The sequence below is a fragment of the Nymphaea colorata genome, chromosome 9 (assembly GCF_008831285.2).
Source record: "Nymphaea colorata isolate Beijing-Zhang1983 chromosome 9, ASM883128v2, whole genome shotgun sequence".
In the NCBI taxonomy this organism is placed as follows: Eukaryota; Viridiplantae; Streptophyta; class Magnoliopsida; order Nymphaeales; family Nymphaeaceae; genus Nymphaea; species Nymphaea colorata.
The window spans coordinates 17,535,177-17,554,549 of record NC_045146.1 but is presented as its reverse complement, the minus strand read 5'-3'; the positions used below and the strand labels follow the sequence as shown (position 1 = coordinate 17,554,549).

General features: G+C 41.2%; 1 protein-coding gene across 3 annotated transcripts; it reads left to right on the top strand.

Moving 5' to 3' along the window:
- Positions 1-338: 338 nt before the first annotated feature.
- Positions 339-18,837, top strand: LOC116261501 (uncharacterized). 3 transcript variants are annotated; one of them, XM_031640285.2, is made up of 11 exons: positions 359-476; positions 585-787; positions 1,560-1,794; positions 2,661-2,747; positions 2,866-3,035; positions 4,237-4,379; positions 4,590-4,767; positions 4,893-5,484; positions 6,343-6,455; positions 17,737-17,980; positions 18,174-18,837. In XM_031640285.2, the coding sequence occupies exons 2-11, from the start codon at positions 618-620 to the stop codon at positions 18,399-18,401; spliced, it is 2,160 nt and encodes a 719-aa protein (XP_031496145.1). In that variant the 5' UTR covers positions 359-476; positions 585-617; the 3' UTR covers positions 18,402-18,837. The 3 variants fall into 3 exon arrangements, with proteins under 3 accessions (XP_031496148.1, XP_031496146.1, XP_031496145.1); XM_031640288.2 differs by lacking the exon at positions 18,174-18,837 and having other exon boundaries at positions 339-787; positions 17,784-17,947; XM_031640286.2 differs by lacking the exon at positions 2,661-2,747 and having other exon boundaries at positions 340-787.
- The last annotated feature ends 536 nt before the right edge of the window (positions 18,838-19,373 follow it).

Genomic DNA, 19,373 nt, shown 5'->3' with positions numbered 1-19,373 from the left:
AACTCCAATTCCTTTTTTTTTAAAATCAATTCATATATCATCTGAACTTTCCAGCAATAATATCTTGTAGATGATATTTAAAGGTTTAAAAGCAATAATGAAAATTCAGTTTTTATCATCCAAACAAAAACAATCTCACGAAAAACAAAATTTTCAATGTGGTTTCCTTAATATGCCGTTTTTAAGTTATTCCTTCATAGCAAGTTTTTGAATTTCCATACAATATTTTTCAAACCCATAAATAAATTCATGTTTACAAAACCAAGTCTTTTTTTGGCAAAAAATCAAAAACTCAATAGGATTTTCTTTTCCCATCAGAGCCTTCATATGATTTTCTTTCCCCGGCCTTCAGACAGGGAGGGGAGAAAAAGGCAAACGACAAGGACGGAGAAGAGGGACACACAGTTCACCTGGGAAGAGGCCAGAGAATGCATGCAACTGCAAAGGGTCCCACTTTTTCTTCGGAATCAGAAAGAGTAACGTGAAAACAATCGCTTATGAAGGTTCAAGTTTCGAGCGTCTAGCGGGAAGCCCAACGATCCCTTCCCCTCAACTCCGCCCTCCTTTTCTTTTTCCTGTTTCAGACTCGCACTCGGAGACGCGAGTGAGAGAGCGCGATGGAGGATAGGAGAGGCGGGGTACTCAGGAGCCTCAAGAAGCAACGTCCCTCTATTAGATCCTTATTCCGAAGCGGACAGAATCCGGCGAATTCGGCCGCCATCCCCTCCGATCAATGCATTCCTCAGCTATCTCAGATTGCCAATTCCGTCGTCGCCCGTTGCTCTAGGTACCGATCTTCCTTCCGTTCCTTGCTCTTTCTCTCATCTTTCAGTTGGAATCACCAATGATATTCCATCGTTTCTTGCTGACGAGAAATGCCCCTTGAAGAATTCTCGAGAATCTCATACATCCTGTACTCCTGCTCTTCACGTGATTTCAAGCATGTGCTGTTATGCCTTCTCCTTTGTCTTGTAAAATCTGATCTCCATCCACTGCTGGAACCCCTAGAGGTTCTGCCTAAACCTCTTAAATTAATGTGCCCGCAATCTCACCTCAATTATTATTTATGCATTTGATTAATGTATACCGATTATAGTGAGCAACTCGATTTTTGATCGTTGTCTCCACCGACTGACGACTGTTGCACTAATTCAATTCTTCAGCCGTTTAACCATTGATTTCCTCGTTGCTCAATGCTGTACAGTTTAAAACTCACCTAATAGCAATTTAGGCCGCGATGACTCGAGCCGCCGCGGTTCGACTCGATTAATTCTTACGTATGAGAACCGTACTATGAGAACATATCGTTACAGATGTTAAATGGGGTTCAGGTACGAGCAGTCGAACCATTTTCCAACAAATGCTTACAAAGTAAATGGTCGTGTATGTGGCTATTCGTGGATAACATGCTCGTGGCGAACTTTGACTTGATTTTTGTTATTTGTTTTTTTGAAATTGTCGTGGTGCGGGCGGCTGTGCTCATTCTGCCTAAGAGGTTTCATCCCAGTTTCTGGTTTTGTCTTTTGATATAAGCTTATGATTGATTTATGCATTTGTAGGGTTCTTCTCATCCAACCCGAGCAGTTACAGCGTCAATTTGAGAGTCAGATGCCTGAAGATGTTAGGCAACCTTCTTGTTATGCACGCAACCTATTAGAGTATTGCTCCTACAGTGCTTTGCACCTCATGGTTCAGGAACCAGATCACTTGAGTGACAGGGAATTCCGTCGCTTATCTTATGATATGATGCTTGCATGGGAAGCTCCTGCTGCTGGTTGTGAAACTTTATCCAAAGTAAGACACCTGATCGCTGTTGACTGTTGAGATTTTTAAAAAACGCTAATCTGTGTGTTGGAAATCCTTCTGATACCTGCATAAAATGTTGAGAAAATTGTATTTTTCTTCAATTTCCAAGTTTACAATATTTATAAAACAGGCCACAGTAACTTGAGAAGTTGCCATACTGGGATGTAGATGAGAATGATATACGATGATGAAGCTAATGAACTAGCTGGAAACTAACATATGAGAAAATTTTTGCTTCTTATCCTTTTTCTATTTGCGTTCAGACATATTGAGGACCACAATCAATGAGCAAACGTCGCTATCAGGTCTGACTCACTTATTAGCAGCTAAACAGCCTTCGGACACATATGTGTTAAGTGTTAACTAAGTGAGGGCCTTGACATTGTATTTTGTGAAGTGGCAATTTGATCTGTGTGTGTGTTGTGGAATGCAACCACCAACCAGGATGACTTCTTGCTGCCTAGTCACCAGATAATTTTCTCTTCCTCATCTATTCTGTGTACACATCTACTCACCAGATTAGTAAAGCCGCACAAATATGCATATGATACAAGTACAACCGATCTTCTCTGACAGCATCAAGATGTAGGCCTACATTTTTAAGAAACTGATCTGTTGAAGCATTTAGACATGTTTTACCTGAAGACTTTTAGCCTGTTCTCCTGCAGTTGCTTTGCTGTTTGTGATGGTGACTGATATTGCAATAGCAGTTGCAATTCCTTGAGTATTGGCCCTGAAAATGAACCACACCTATGCACATATGTATTGTTGGTGCATTTTTCATGTGCAGCTAACAACTTATTTCCGTAAAACCATTAGATTGGTTTTATTTAGGTTATCTATTTTATTGCCAGGAAATCAGCATGCAAGGTAAAACGATAGTAGAAGATGAGGATGGAGTATCTATTTTTTACGCAGATTCACTAAACATGGCGGTTCAGGTTGTTTTGTTTGCTGTTCTTTGTTTGTGTTAGGTTGATATGCTTTTGCTGGTAATAATTGTGTTGTTTGAAAACTATAGTGTGTCTAAGAATTTTTTGTGTTTAATTTCTTTTTCAGGTTGATGATAAGAAAACTGTCGGTTTAGAGGCATTTACACGAATAGCTCCAGCTGCTCCTTCTATAGCAGATATTATAGCAGTAGATAATCTTTTTGCTGCACTTACAAGTTCATCAGGTGGACAGCTTCATTTTCTGATATATGAGAAGTATCTAATTGCTCTGGACAAGTATGCCTTTCATTCCTTACTGGTAGAGCTATGCTGAAATTTTAGCTCTTTTGTATCAATTTTTCAATTTGTGGAGTTCTTCTCGTCTCAATTATTGATGACATTTTATTTCTGCAACTTTAAGTTTGATAAGTAAACAATTATACGAGGCATCAGCTATTCTTGGAAATGGCAGCCTTTTTGCTTGAAGAATAATATTTACTATTTTAGGATTTGTTAATACTTATACCAGGTTGTGAAAGCTGAAATGGCAAAATTTATCCTACCCAGTTATAGAAATTAGTGTCAAAATCCAAGCTGCTGATGTAGGCCTAGTGGCATCTTCCAGAAGATATGATTGACATGCATCGTAGTTACATTATGACTTTAAAAGACATGCTTTATTCAAACTGGAAACCATGAGATTCAAGATTAACTTCTTCTGTCTAGTGCAGATAAAAATTAAAAACCCAACTCAAAGAGATGAAATAATACAAGGAGCATCGTAAATTTTCATTATGCATCATTTTATTTAGCATATCAAAGTAGTGTGTCTCGTATGTAAGTCCAATGTAGCCAGTGTCACTTGGGAAGCTTACATGATCATGCCTGTGGGAAACTCCACTTCTGTTTGACCGTTTGTGTTTAATCTGGTAAAACACATCACTAAACTCAAAGTTGAGCTATTCAGTTCAACATCAGCTGGTCCTGAATCAGTTTTGGTATCTTGTTATTTGGAAAATTTATGACTTTGAAGTCTGTATACTTCATATGTTGAGCTAAGTGACTAAGAAAAAATATTTTTGGAAATTTTCGACAGCTGAAAAGTTGTTAAGGAACATGCTGTTATAAAAAATCCACGAACATCCTTATTTGGGTCCAGAGGTGATGAACAAAGTCTCAAACAAGTTGGTCTATATATTCCAAGCTCTTCTGTAGTTCATCTGCATGAGAAAATATTCTTGCTATGTCTCAAATGGGCATCTTTAACTTTGTACGAGTCTGTCATCTTTCCTTTGTACATTGTAATCCTTATTTGGACCCTTCAGATAAATGAATAATGTCCTAGAAAGTTCTGAATTCCAAGGTCTTCTATAGTTCTGCTACATGTTTTGTGGCCATTTGTAAGCAGTGGCTCCTAATAATAGCAGTCTGTTTACAACTTTAAAATGGTCATCTGTTCGATTTCTTATGGCTCAGTTATCTTTTTTTCATACTACAGAGTAATTAGAACTGCAAGGAGCTTTGGTGGATCTGCAATGATTTCAAACCTGCAGCTTGCTGCGGGAGAGATAGCTATAGAAGTCGATGGTACTATTCCTACACAGCCGGTTTTTCAGCACATTGGCATCTCTGCATGGCCAGGTGATGCTTCATCTTTGATGAAAAATTCTCTGTCTATCTCCTGCCATTTAGGGGTTATGTTGCTACTTAAATTTTCATCCAGACAAATTATCAAGTGATATATTTTGTCAAATAATATATGAAAACCCAATCATCTTAATAGATACTTAATGATTCTATGCTTTTTCTTATTATTACCATCTTGCGAAACTATGTTTGTGTTTTCTGCAGGACGTTTGATATTGACCAATCGATCTCTTTACTTTGAGTCTGTGGGGGTAGGCTCATTCAACAAAGCCACTATATATGATCTATCATCGGATTCAAAACAGATTGTCAAGCGAGAATGTACTGGTCCATTGGGAGCTAAGTTGTTTGATAAAGCTGTCTCATACAAGTCAATGTCCTTGTGCGTGTTCTTACTGCCAACAGATTTGTTTGTGTCTAAATGGCTATTCCTTGGTTTAGTTGCTGCTTGCCTATGTATTGCTTCCTTGAAATGCTGAAAAGTGAGTCTAACTTGGTTATTTACAGACCAGAGCCTGTCTCCATGGAGTTTCCCGAATTCAAAGGTCATTTACGTCGAGACTACTGGTTGGCCATTATTCGAGAGGTCTTGCACGTTAATCAATTCATTAGAAAGTTCTCTCTCACAGATGTCAGGGAGGGGGAAGCACTCTCAAGGGCTATTTTGGGCATTTTCCGCTGTCGTGCAATAAGGGATGCCTTTCACACTGTCCCTGCCCATTTCAGGACCATTCTTTCTTTCAGTTTAGCTGAAAAGCTTCCTAAAGGAGATAACATCTTGGAGGCTTTATCTGGCCGTCTCGAAATGTTAAACATTGAAAGTGGTGGTTCATCACTAAATGGCTCCAAAATAAATTCTACTACTATACAACCAGTTTCACTGTTGACACTTCAAAAATTTGGCCTAATCATCATGAAGGAGACTGAAGTAATTAAAGATGTTAAGTTCTCTAATGGAGATGTTTGGGTTGGTGATGTGAATCCATTGGAGTTGGCTCTCAAACAGTCGAAGCTTGATTCAAGTAAAGCTGAGGCAGCACATGCATCTGTTACTCAAATGAAAGTGGAAGGTGTTGATACTAACTTGGCAGTGATGAAGGTAGGTTTATTGTGGTGGTTCTTCCTGCATGAGTTACCTTCTATTTGCATTTCTGGTCAGCTAAAACATAATAAAATAGATGAACATGGAGAAATTTATGCTCAAATTTTTTTTAAAATAATTTCGAAAGAAAATTTTCTGCGAACATTTTTTATATTATATTAAGTTTTCACAATATATACAATATTAAGCTTTAGCAAATATTGATTGCAATAGTTTCAAGGTGTGATTGATATATATGCCCCTTTTGGCGTTTTGGGTTCTGATAAAAGGTATAATTAATGATGTCCTTCGTCCAATCTGAGCCTCTAGATGTGTTATCTATGCTTATCTACTTAACCAAATGGATTCAGTAAAAATGACTGTGTTTTCAGTTTTCACCATTAGCTAGAACTAGAATCCTAATAGTTGGTTTTCCACTTCCTAAGAACAAGTATGTGCCAGTAATAACTAATCAAATACATTCTAACAAATCATGCTGGAAAGAGGTGATAATTGAATTAACAAAAACACTTGCTGGTATGACTTTTGATGAGACTTAAAATGGGGACTAGTCAAAAGGACTGTGGAGCAAGCCATTTCTCTCTCTCTCACACACACATGCGTATATGTGTATATATATGTATAGTTGTATATATGTATTTGTGTGTGTGTGCGTGTCTGAGAGAGGAGGGAGATAGATAGATAGAGAGAGAGAGAGAGAGAGAGGCTAACTCAACGTTCACATGTTTTAACTGGAGCAGTTATCTGAGAGAAAATATCTTTATGCAGGTGGCAGATTTTCAAATGTTAGGAGGCATTTGTGATGTAACCTTGTTAAAGTTTAGCATATTTTTTACTTTGGCTTTTGCATGGCAGGAATTACTATCTCCACTCATGGAAGTAGCTACATGGGTTCAGTTGTTGGCCTCATGGGAGAGCTCAGTTAAATCATCAATTTTCTTGATGATATTCTGTTATGCAATTTTCAGGTGATTCTTGTACAACTTTTCTCTTGGCTTTTAGTCACTTTCTTTATCCTCTTGGCTGTAGAAGTTTGATTTGCCAACATAATGGCCTTTTACCTTTTAAAGAAATGAAACGTACTGAAACTGTTTACTGTATCTTTTTCAATATTTCTAGATGTATTCTTTATGCAAAACAAATGCAGTTATTTGTGCATGTGCCCATACAGAATGCTGTTTGCAGTTAATATTTATCCAACAAGTGTGTAATGTCAAGCACATCTCTCTCTCTCTCTCTCTCTCTCTCTTTCTCGCATATGTGGACACACACAACTAGAGGTATCTTAGCTTATAACAATTCAAGTTATACTGCGAAGCAATGACTGCTTAGCTGTAGGTACCACAACCAGGATTCTAAAAAACTTATTTTCACAATTTAAGTGTGCTATATATTGCTACTCATGAAATCATTTCCTGATTCCTTTGTTAAAATTGTTGAAGTTGAATAAGAGAAATCCGAATCACCCTAATCTCTACTCAAATAGAGATTGGCAAAAAATTTACACTGAGGTCCAAAATATTTTATGAAAATACTAAAGAAAATTATCAATATTGCAATTTAGTATCCCCAACTTATAAATACTCCTCTCAATAAAAATGACTTGGATTCTTTTCCTAAGTTTCATTATGGCATATGAGTCTTCTCTCTATTGTCTTTTTTATGAATGCTGCAGGCTTAGAAAGATAAGGGACATTCCCAAAATTGAAGAATGTAGAAGCTCCAAGCATTGAAATTTATGGTCTTGATTGCACCCCAAAAGAAAAAAAAATTCAATTTCTAATCACACTTGACACTTGTCTACTGAAATCCTTATGGAGGACAATTTCAAGAAGGCATTAAAAGAGGTCCAGCTTTCAAGAGGGAACCATGTGAGGCACTTCTCATGTATAGTTCCTGAGAGAACAGCATGTACCATCATCACATGAATGCAGGTGCAGGTGTAAGCTTGTAGCTATATATATATATATAGGAACTGAAATCATCTGGGCATCTTGAGCTCCATCCAATCACTGCCGCCCGATGCATGAGGAGGGGTTGAAGATGAAGCTGGCTGTGCTTAAATCATTGTGGAGAAGAGCGAGCTCTGTGGGCCATCCCTTCGACTTCCTATCTCGTGTGATCTTCATACCCAAAATCTGACTAGCAGGTCCCAAGTCTTTTATAACAAAAGACTTGCTCAACTCCTTTTTCAAGTTTGAAATTCTCGAGATATTATTACCAACAATAAGCATGTCATCAACATAAATCAACAAAATGACAAAATCATCACCTAGAATTTCTTTACAAAGACGCAGTGATCTGAAATAGTCTTGGTGTAGCCATACTCCCCCATAAATGACTCGAACTTCTTGTACCATTGCCTAGGTGTCTGCTTCAGACCATACAAGCTTTTCTTTAATCTGCAAACATGGTTTTCTTTACCTTTCACAAGAAAACCTTCGGCCTGCATCATGTAAATTTCCTCATCAAGATCACCATGAAGAAAAACTGTCTTCACATCCATCTACTTGATCTCCAAATCAAGACTGGCTGCCAAACTAAGAACAACTCTGATAGATGACATCTTGACCACCAGTGAGAATATCTCGTCAAAGTCAACTCCTTTCCTCTGATTGAACCCCTTCACAACCAACCTAGCTTTGTATCTTGGGTTTAGAGAGTTTTCATCATGCTTCACTCTAAAAACCCATTTGTTTCTCAATGCCCTCTTGCCTTGGGGCAACTCCACAAGCTCAGAGGTGTGGTTGTCGTAAAGTGACTGCATCTCATCTTTCATGGCTTCCATCCACTTTTCCTTGTGCACATCATGCATAGCTTCTTCATAGCATTCAGGCTCACCACTATCGGTCAACAAAATATAGTCATGTGCGGGATATCTAGTTGAGGGACGCCGCTCCCTCGTGGATCTTCGCTGCCGATCTACATCTGAGGAAGAACCCTCCAAGTTATGATCGTCACATTCGTCATCTGAATTAGGAATATATGGCATGTCTACTTGTACTTCTCTATCATGTATCTGCCCAACAGCATCATCTGGCACTGCTCTTGAAGTATTCTGCAAGGGAATAGGATCTACATCAACTGGTAAATAGCTGCTATGAGAAGAATTCTTTACTGCTTTCTGAATATCCTCAATATTCTGATCTTCAGCAAATACAACATCCCTGCTTCTGACAAGCTTCTTTTCAACTGGATCATAAAATCTATAACCAAATTCATCATGGCCATAACCCAAAAACACGCACTGCCTGCTTTTTTATTCCAACTTCGATCTCTCATCCTTTGGTATATGCACAAATGCCCTGCATCCAAATACACGTAAGTGCTCATAGGATACATCTTTCCCATACCAAACTCTGTTAGGAACATCACCATCCAAAGGAACATGTGGAGACAAGTTAATCACATAAGCAGCAGTACGTAAAGCTTCACACAAAAAAGAATCAGATAACTTAGCTTCAGATAGGAGACATCTAACTCTCTCCATGAGTGTCCTGTTCATCCTTTCTGCTATGCCATTCAATGGAGGAGTCTTAGGTGGAGTCTTCTGATGCCTGATGCCATGAGATCTGCAATGATTAAATACATCACCTGATGCAATGCATCAGACAATGTGCTGTGAGAGGCCGGAGGATTTCTCCGTTCAAACCCGGATGGAGAAATCCACAAAACTTATAAATATGTACATACGTGCATATATGTGTATGTGTTGTTGAAGTTTATATGTACAAAACAAAAGAAATATATGCGAATTGGTCCATGAAACATAATAACCATTGATTGTTAACAAATGCACCAAAAAAGCACTTCATGTGCACCTGATTCATGTGTGGCCAGCTTATTTGAAGCACCCTTTTTGACATAGCGATCATCTATCAAGCATGGCATGCAGGTCCATAATGGTTCATCCCTATTCACTTGGTCCATCCACACCACTTTATTCAGGAGGTTGGCCTCCTATTCTAGATCTCATCGAATCATATCATAGCCTTGATATAAGAGATCCCCTGTTTTGTATTTATATATAAAAGGTTCCTGTTATGTGCTTCTGATATTGTTATTTTCGTTAATGGAACATTGCTAGAAAATTTTGTTGCCTTTATTATTAGCTTGGTAGTCCTTGTTTCTGGTGTTCGATTCACTTTCCAATGGCTCAACATTTGTGCCAGGAAGTACTTTAAGAATGGGTTGCTCCCGAAAAGTGACTTTAAGTTTAGAGTGTCATTGGGTGAACTGTCCTGTGATTTGATGTACACTAGTTCATTCATGCATGCATGGATTATTACAGAACTTGTGACCACATTGCTTTTGTGATATTGCTGTTCAAAGCCCAAGACCATAGTGATGAAGAGAAAGCAACACGAGAAGTTTCTAAGGTTTGTGAGAAAGGAGGAGTTAATGAAAAGTCTATTTGTCCTTTTTCTTGATCAGTCAAGGAGACTGCAGAAATTATGGATGAATATTTTGGCTTTGTTGTCTGCCAGTTCTCTTCAGCAGTGTCATTGGTTATCCACTATGTCACATAGGTACCGGTACGGGTGCGGACCACTTTCAAAAAACTTGGGTGCGGGGGTACGGCCGTACACACACGTGCACATATATATCAAAAAATTACAAATAGAATAACATATTCACACACACACACACACACACATATATATATATAAAATTACAAACAGAATAACATATTCACACATATATATATCAAAAAATTGCAAACACAATAACATATTCATTCTACCAAAAAACTGAGAAAACAATGCAAGCACACATGAAAGAAAAACACAAAAGTTGAAAAAACAGATGATCTACCAAACAGATGGAAAATGGAAATAGTGTTATTGGAAGAAAGTTTTAAAAAGGAACGGGAAAACCAAAACCAGACTCCAACAAAACAGTTGCATCGATCGACAATATATTACGAGAAAAGAACCACAAATGAAACCGGGCAAAGAAGGAACAAAACCAGGAAAAGCAAGAAGAGGGAAAGGATTGACATTAAAAATTGAATAAAAAACAGAAAAGCACATTTAGCCAAGTTCAGGAACTAAGAAATCAACTGAAATGCTAAATCTCGTCTGTTAAATCCCCTAAAACCCTACAAAGAACCGAACAGAAAGTGAAGGGCCGACGAAGAAGCCAAAACCGGCCAAGAATGATTACAAAGGCACAAACAGAAAACGGAAGAACAAAAAATGAAGAAAGGAGATCGATCTTCTGAAAACAAACGAGATTTTCGATAGATGAAACCGTTCGCAGTTCGCCTCTCGCCTCTTGCCTCTCTCCTCTCTTCATTCGCCGTTGCCTCTCGCCATTCGCCGTCGCCTCTCGCCATTCGCCGTCGCAAGGTAGCCGTTCGCAGTTCGCCTCTCGCCTCTCTCCATTCGCCGGAGTGGAGAATCGCCTCCCGTCATTGGTCTCGGTGAAGACAAGTGAAGAAGAACAATCGGGCGTCGAGGGTTATGAACTTACCATATTTTTAACGTGAATAAAGTAAACCGTGTTAAATTGTAAATCACATTTAAAAACCAAATAAAAGGTTGAAATTGGACTCGGTCAACTTTGACCGAGTCTAAAAATGGATGGACTCGACCCTGGGCACGTTGACCGTACCTGGTACGGTCAACGCAGCACCCATGCCGCACCCAAGGACGTACCCGTGCCGGTACCGGTGTCGTACCGGTACCGAAGGAGGAGTACCCGCGTGACATAGGTTATCCATCATTGATTAAAAAAATAAAACACCATATTGATTTGTCATAGCTGTAGAAACACGAACCACACAGAGAGAGAGTGGAGAACGAACACACAATCTACGTGGAAAACCTCAGAAAGAGGTGAAAAACCACGGGGAGGCTCTGACCTAGGGGCACACCGCAACCCTAGGAGAGAGAAAATTATATTTCACTTAATTCAACACTAAACACAAGTGACAATATAAAGAGGGAGAGAGGAGAAGCCGCCTAGGGTACCGAGCCCGCCTCGGTACCCGCGCCCCATAGAACCGGGTCCAGGAATGGATCCGGTTCCCACAGCAACATATTCTAACACTCCCCCTCAAGCTTGGCATACATGTCAAACATGCCAAGCTTGCTAACATTCTTTTCGAATGAAGAAGTACAAAGCCCTTTAGTTAGGACGTCTGCAACTTGATCTTCAGACTTCATATATGGCAGAATCAGCTCCTTTGAGTCAATGCGTTCCCGGATAAAATGACGGTCAATCTCCACATGTTTGGTCCTGTCATGTAGAACTGGATTATTGGCAAGATTAATCGCAGACTTGTTGTCACAGTACATCTTCATTTTATCTCCCAATTCCACACCAATATCAGTCAAAAGAATCTTCAGCCACAGCATCTCTGTAACCCCCATTGCAACAGCCCTGTACTCAGCCTCCGCACTAGACCTCGAACATACTTCTTGCCTCTTACTTCTCCAAACAACTAGGTTACCTCCAAGAAAGATACAATACCCTGTAGTAGACCTCCTTGTGTCAGTGCAACCTGCCCAATCTGCATCTGAGTAGCCCTCAATGGTAAGTTTGTCCTGTCGAGTATACAACAGTCCTTTTCCTGGGTCATTCTTTAGATATCCCAACACTCTTTCTGCACTCTTCCAGTGACAATCCGTGGGAGCATGCATAAATTGACTTAGCACATTTACCGCATACGTGATATCAGGGCGAGTTAGAGTAAGATAGATAAGCTTACCTACTAGCCTCTGATATCGCCCTTTTCCTTCCTCATCCAGAATAGTGCCCGTCTTGATACTTATCTTAGTTCCCGACTCTATAGGAGTAAGATAGGGCCTACAACCAAGTTTGCCTGTCTCCTTTAGTAAGTCAAGAGTGTACTTCCTTTGATTCATAACCAGCCCTGTCTCTGATCGAGCAATCTCTATCCCCAGAAAGTATCTCAGCTTACCCAGATCCTTGAGGTCGAATTCCTTAGATAATCTCTCCTTCATCTTTCTGTTTTCTTCTTCGTCACTGCCAGTGACAATCATATCATCAACGTAGACAAGGAGAAGACTCACCAGACCACCTCTCTGCTTTATGAATAGGGTATGATCTCCATTTCCTTGCTTGTACCCAGTAGACTTCATAACGATCCTTAGTCTCTCAAACCAAGCTCTAGGCGACTGCTTCAAGCCATACAAAGCTTTCTTGAGGTGACAACATTTTCCCTCTTGAACATACCCGGGAGGCATGCTCATATAGACTTCTTCCTCCAGATGGCCGTTCAAGAACGCATTTTTAACATCAAGCTGGTCCATGCGCCACTTCCTGTGCACAGCAAGAGCAAGAATAACCCTCACGGTCTTCAACTTTGCAACAGGGGCAAAGGTCTCAAGATAGTCGATTCCATACTTCTGACTGAACCCCTTTGCAACCAAACGAGCTTTATATCGATCTACAGTGCCATCAGGTTTGTACTTCACGTTGTAAACCCACTTAGAGCCAACTAGGTGTGTCCCCTTAGGAATATCAACAACTTCCCATGTTTTGTTCTTAGCTAACGCACCCATCTCCTCTGTCATAGCATGTAACCACTTGGGATCATCCTTAGCATCATCCACCGACCTGGGAATAACAACTTTGGATAAGGTTGTGATAAAACATTTGTAATTTGTACTGAGCTTAGCATAAGAAACAAATCTCTGAATAGGGTGAGAAGTACATGACCTGGTGCCTTTGCGCACAGCAATGGGGAGCTCTTCATTCGATGGACTTGGGTCATCCGGGGAGATCACAGGATTGGGATTGGTTCTATCCTCATCACCAACATCTTCCACTGTAGCTTTCTCCTTTCTGACATAAACCTGGCCAAACAAGTGATCCCGGGCAACAATGGGCTGAGCATCCACCGTGACCCCTTCCATATGGCTGCCCTTCTCATTACTGACCGTGACCGTGTCAATCACACTGGGACTAACCTTGTAATCCAAAAACTCCATAAACTGAATTAGCTGATTAGAGGAATACTCTTCCCCTTTGTTCCCAAGACACTCCCCCTGAAGAGGATTCGCCGAAAAATACGACTCATGTTCATGAAATGTGACATCCCTCGAAACATACACTTTGGAAGTAGTGGGATCCACACATTTATACCCCTTCTGAGTGGAAGAGTACCCCAGGAAAACTCCTTTAATAGACCGGGGATCAAGTTTTTTGAGAGTAGGGCTATGATTATGCACAAAACAACTGCACCCAAAGACACGAGGAGTAAGAGGCCACGGATTCTGAGTGGGCCACAGGGTAGAATAAGGAGACTGACCATCCAACACCCTAGTAGGCATACGGTTAATGAGATGTGCACTAGTGAGAAGTGCATCACCCCAATACCGCTTCGGGACATGACGTTGGAACATAATGGCCCGGGTAACATTCAATAGATGACGATTTTTACGTTCAGCTATACCATTTTGAGGAGGGGTATAACTACAAGAGGTTTCATGAACAATACCCTTGCCTTTCAAGAATTCATCAAGGGATTGGGAGACATATTCCCTTGCATTATCCGTACGGAAAGCTTGAACAGTAGTATGGAATTGAGTCTCAACAAAGGCAACAAAGTTTTTCACAACTGCTGGAACCTCACTACGTTCTCGCAACAAGTACACGAACGTACATCTAGAGTAATCATCAATAAGCGTCAAAAAATAGTGACAACCACCACACGTGGGTACTCCAGAAGGACCCCAAACATCGGAATGAACTAAGGCAAACGGATGAGTGGTTTTATTCAAAGAAATAGGGTACGAAGCCCTGACATGTTTAGCCAATTGACACACTTCACAAGCGAAGGAGTCAATTGAGACAGAAGCAAACAAATGAGGAAACAACTTCTTTATTAACTGGAAGGGTAGATGTCCAAGACGCTCGTGCCATCGCAAAACAGTAGATCTATCGTTCACACCAGACAAGTGACCACTCGTGGCAGAAATCAATGCTGAAGCAACTTGGACCGGCAGCCTGTAGAGCCCATCAGTAACCGAACCAATCCCAATCTTCTTCCCCGTCACCAAGTCCTGCAGGGAACAATGATCAGCAGAGAAAATCAGATTACAGTTTAATTCTTTAGTAATACTGCTGACAGAGAGTAAGTTGACAGGAATATTGGGAACATGCAGGGCATTGTGAAGACGGTATTTGTTCAACAGGGACAAGCTCCCTTTCCCAGCCACAGAGATAGAAGACCCATCTGCCATAGACACGCGTTGCTTGCCGGAAGAAAGTTGATATTCTTGAAAGAGTTTAGAGTCCCCTGTCATGTGGTGAGTGGCTCCACTATCAACAATCCAATCACCAAGAGGAGGGTTACCTTGATCAGTCGAGGCAACGAGAGCTTGGGCTAGCTGAGCCCCTTCAGACGTGGAGGACTCCTCAGGGGTAGTAGATAGACGGCTGATGTACGCCTGTAGCTCCTTGAGTTGAGCAGGGGACAACTTGGACTTTGCACCACTAGAAGAATTGCTCTGACTGGAATCAGACACAGAAGAGCTACGCTTGCCAGAGGGAGGACGACCTCGGACCAGTCTCTTCTCGGGATGAAGATCCCAACAGAAATCCACCGAATGCCCCAACTTGTGGCAATGAGTGCAATGTCGGGCAGGACGCTGCCCAGTCCCTGAGGCACGGCTGACAAAGGCAGAAGGGCCATGACCGGTGTCAAGATGCATCACTTGGCGACGTTGTTCTTCAGATTCAACACGAGCATATACTTCCTCTATCCCCGGAATCTCATCACCATTAAGAATCTGGCTACGAATAGACTCAAATTCATCCCGCAGGCCTCCCAGAAACAGAAACGTACGGTCCATCCATTCCTTTTCCCAGTAGAGGGAATGATCTGAACCGCATGTCCACTCATCAGTCACATGATAATCTAACTCCTCCCACTGGGTCTTCAGGGCAGCATAGAAGGCAGCAACAGACAAATCACCCTGTGTCAGAGAGTAAATACTGCGTTTAATCTGATAGGTGCGCAAATGTCTCTTCTTGCGACCATACATCTTTGCAAGCACAGTCCACATATCAAAAGAGGTCGGCTTCCGCAGAATGAGGGGCTGAATATCGGATGACACGGAGCTGATAATCCACACCTTCACTTGGCTGTCCTCCAACGCCCACGTCGCCCATTGAGGATCAGATTTGATGGGCGCAGGTTTGTCGCCAGTGATGTAAGAGAGACGCCCACGACTAGTAATCCCAATCTCGAGAGCGGCAGACCAAGATAGGTAATTGTCCTTGGTCAGACGGATGGAGGTGACCTGGAGCGGCACGTTCTCAGTCTTGGAGGCGCTGCCCGTGTCAAGAACGGCATCTTTTTGAGTCCCCATCGCTTCTGTCATCACAAACTAGCACACAGCAACAAGAGGCACAGCAGCGGGAATGAGGCAACGGCGTCGGGAAGGAGGCAACGGCGTCGGGAAGGAGGCAGCGGCGACGGCGGCTGGAATGAGGCAGAGGCAACGTAAAGCAGGCGACGGCGCAACACAGAGGCCACCCACGGTGGCAGAAACAAAGAACGGGACGAACGGAGGACCGCGGAGGCGTAACAGAGGGCGGCGGAACAGAGGACGGCGGCGGCAGAGCAGGGCGACGTCACAAGGGCAGCAGCGACGCCGGAACAGAGGACGGCGGCGGCGGAACAAAGGACAGCGGCGGCAAAGCAGGGCGACGTCACACGGGCAGCAGCGGCGCCGGAACTTCAACGGCGTCGGGCGACGAAAAAACTTGACGATCCTTGGAAAAAACGCTTCTCCAACTCCGCTGGCTCTGATACCATGTAGAAACACGAACCACACAGAGAGAGAGTGGAGAACGAACACACAATCTACGTGGAAAACCTCAGAAAGAGGTGAAAAACCACGGGGAGGCTCTGACCTAGGGGCACACCGCAACCCTAGGAGAGAGAAAATTATATTTCACTTAATTCAACACTAAACACAAGTGACAATATAAAGAGGGAGAGAGGAGAAGCCGCCTAGGGTACCGAGCCCGCCTCGGTACCCGCGCCCCATAGAACCGGGTCCAGGAATGGATCCGGTTCCCACAGCAACATATTCTAACAATAGCCTTTTCAAGTTTTTTTTTTTCCAGATAAATTATTGGGCATGCATTACTGATAAATAAAAATTATGGATGCATGGAGAAAATGTTATTCTTGTGTTGCAGGGAATAAACATATGAGTAGTGGAGGAAAAAACTGAACGTACTATGTTTTCTTGGACAACTATAAATGGGGCAATGTCCTAATAAAAGATGCAAAACACTTTTGACCATGAATGTCTGAGGAACTCCAATAATGCATGACTCACTGCTGTGTTACTGGTTACATGCCTTTACACAGTTTCATTGCTGTAGCAGGAAAAATCAAAATCCACTTATTGCTACCTAAAGCAACATGCTATTTCATTGTTGTCAGATTGCCTGTATGGGACCTTGTATTACAGTCTTCAGTCTTCTTCTCTTTGGATTTTCTGTGTTTCTTTTTCCTTGTTTGTCTCTATATAGTATCTGGTGGGGCATCATACTGGCTTGCTTTGTCATGGAGTTTCTCTCGAGGTTTTCCTATGAAGGTCTCTGTTTTCATTTTTTGTTTGCCTGTGTAATGGCGTATGCGCATGTGTGTGTGAAAGAGAGAGAGAGAGAGAGAGAGAGAGAGAGAGAGAGAGGTGGGGTGGGGTTGGGGGCAGGGTGTGGGGGAGCGAAGCATGATTCCTGACTATATGTACACTTTGTGTGAGTCCAATAGTCCATGCCATGAAGGCATTCATGAAGATAATGGTGAATGGACGGCTATTGGACAGCAGCTTATTTGTTGAGTGCAGGTGTGCAACTGTTCTCTTGTGTTAACATTTAGAATCAGTTTTCTGTTCTCACAAGCTTGTTTCTAAGAGCATAATACATTCCCTCCGTAGGTTATTTTTTGCTTGTGCTTCAATTCTGTATTTTTTGGTTCATTGTGCCCTGATTGCTGATGCTTTCCCAGTTTTCTTGGGGAAGCAGGCTCATTTTAATTATACTTCTGCCAGTACTTCTCTTGAGATTATGATTGTTGTTGTTAAAGTCCCTAAATGACTTGGTCAACCATTCTAATAATGCATGTTTTGTAGAGTATCCACCACCAACAATTTGTGCCTATATTAGCAGTTTCAAAAGGCCTTTTCGTTTCATGATTTGCAGTTCGGGTGCCTCTGGAATCAAGTGCTTTCTGATAAAAGTTTTTATTTTTTACAGGGATTGGTTCAAATACATATTGCCTTATTCTTTCTTATTCCTGGCAGTTCTCATGCTATGGCATAAGCACCAAGCCAAAGGAAAGCCAGTGGAAGTTTTGAAGGTCATTCAACCACCAAATCGTAATCCTGTGGAGCAGCTTTTAGTTTTGCAAGAAGTCATGGGTCAGTTGGAAACATATATTCAGGCAGCAAACATTATCCTTCTCAAACTTCGAGCTCTTTTATTCTCTGCATTTCCACAGGTTTGAATCTTCGTAAGATACTGTTTAAATTCTGCCCTTCTGAGGGGAGCTTGATGATTAGTGGTGCTTTCGGGGAAAGCCTCTTTGCTGATAGAAGTTTTACTAGGGTCCATGGTGCATGATTACATATGATCCTTGCTGCCATGCGGTGAACTTTCTATTTATAGTGTGCATATCCCTTTTAAATTTGCAGGCTACAAACACGGCTGCTCTATTCCTGATATTCATGGCTGTGGTGCTTGTATTCATGCCTCTGAAATATCTGATAATGTGTTTATTTCTGGAGCCCTTCACTAGGGAGATGCCACTGCGGAAGGAGACTAGTGACAAGGTTCTCCGAAGACTCAAGGAGTGGTGGATAAGGATTCCTGCTGCTCCTGTTCAGATTATTAAACCTGATGAAAGCAAAAAGAGAAGGTGATCATGCGATCTGTTATGATTATCTTGCTGACAGCTCCTGCAGAATATCCCCTTGCCTCCGTTTCTCTTCTCTTCTCTTCCTCTTAAGAGGATTCAATCCATTTGGTGTATATATTATGTTGAAAACATTCTAAACAGGCCTTATCATCTAAATGGAAATCCTGGAATTAGACTAACAATGTCCTTTCTCTTCCAGCCCAAGACTGGGGGGGGTGAAAACTTTTTATTTTTAACTTCTAATCCATTCAATTGTAAATATTTCATGATGCTGTGGAGACTTCTCTGGATTCTTTGGGCAAGAAGTACAGCTACCAGTTTGTTGATTCTTGTTGTGCGAGAGAAGATAACGTTAGTATGTTTTACTAAACTGTTCCTTGCGAAGCCAAAATAGAAGGTCTTTCTTAAATTTGATCATATGGTGGTGTTTGACATACTCATTCATGGCACTTTGATGAATTGCTATGGGTTGGTGGGTTGCTATGGGTTTAAGTTGCCATGATTTGCTCCGTTATATTTTGTTGCATTGCTTTATGGACAATATGTACTGCCTTAGCTCCTAATATATCAAACATACGTCATAGCTGCGGTAATTGGTCTACTAGGAAAAAGTTTTGGCTATTGAATTGATTTCCTTCATTAAAGAACATGAATTGGTGGCTTTTGAGTCTTAAGCTCCTTTCTTACACCAAGCCTTAGTGAGAGGGCATGTGATTATGGCTTTTTAAAATAAGCCCATTTGGAAAAAACTACATAAATAACTAATTACTATTCAATTTGTAAAGATCAATAAATAGGTGCTCAACTAGTAAGAGAAGTTATCAGAGGATTTGTCTTTAGATAGAAAAGTTAAATCGCATTAGAAATGTACAGAAATACTCCCTTTAAGCAAAGTTATTTCCTTTATGTCTTTTTTCCTTCTTTTGAAAAAAAGAAATTGATTAAGAGAGGTAATTGTATAAATTATTCTTCAATT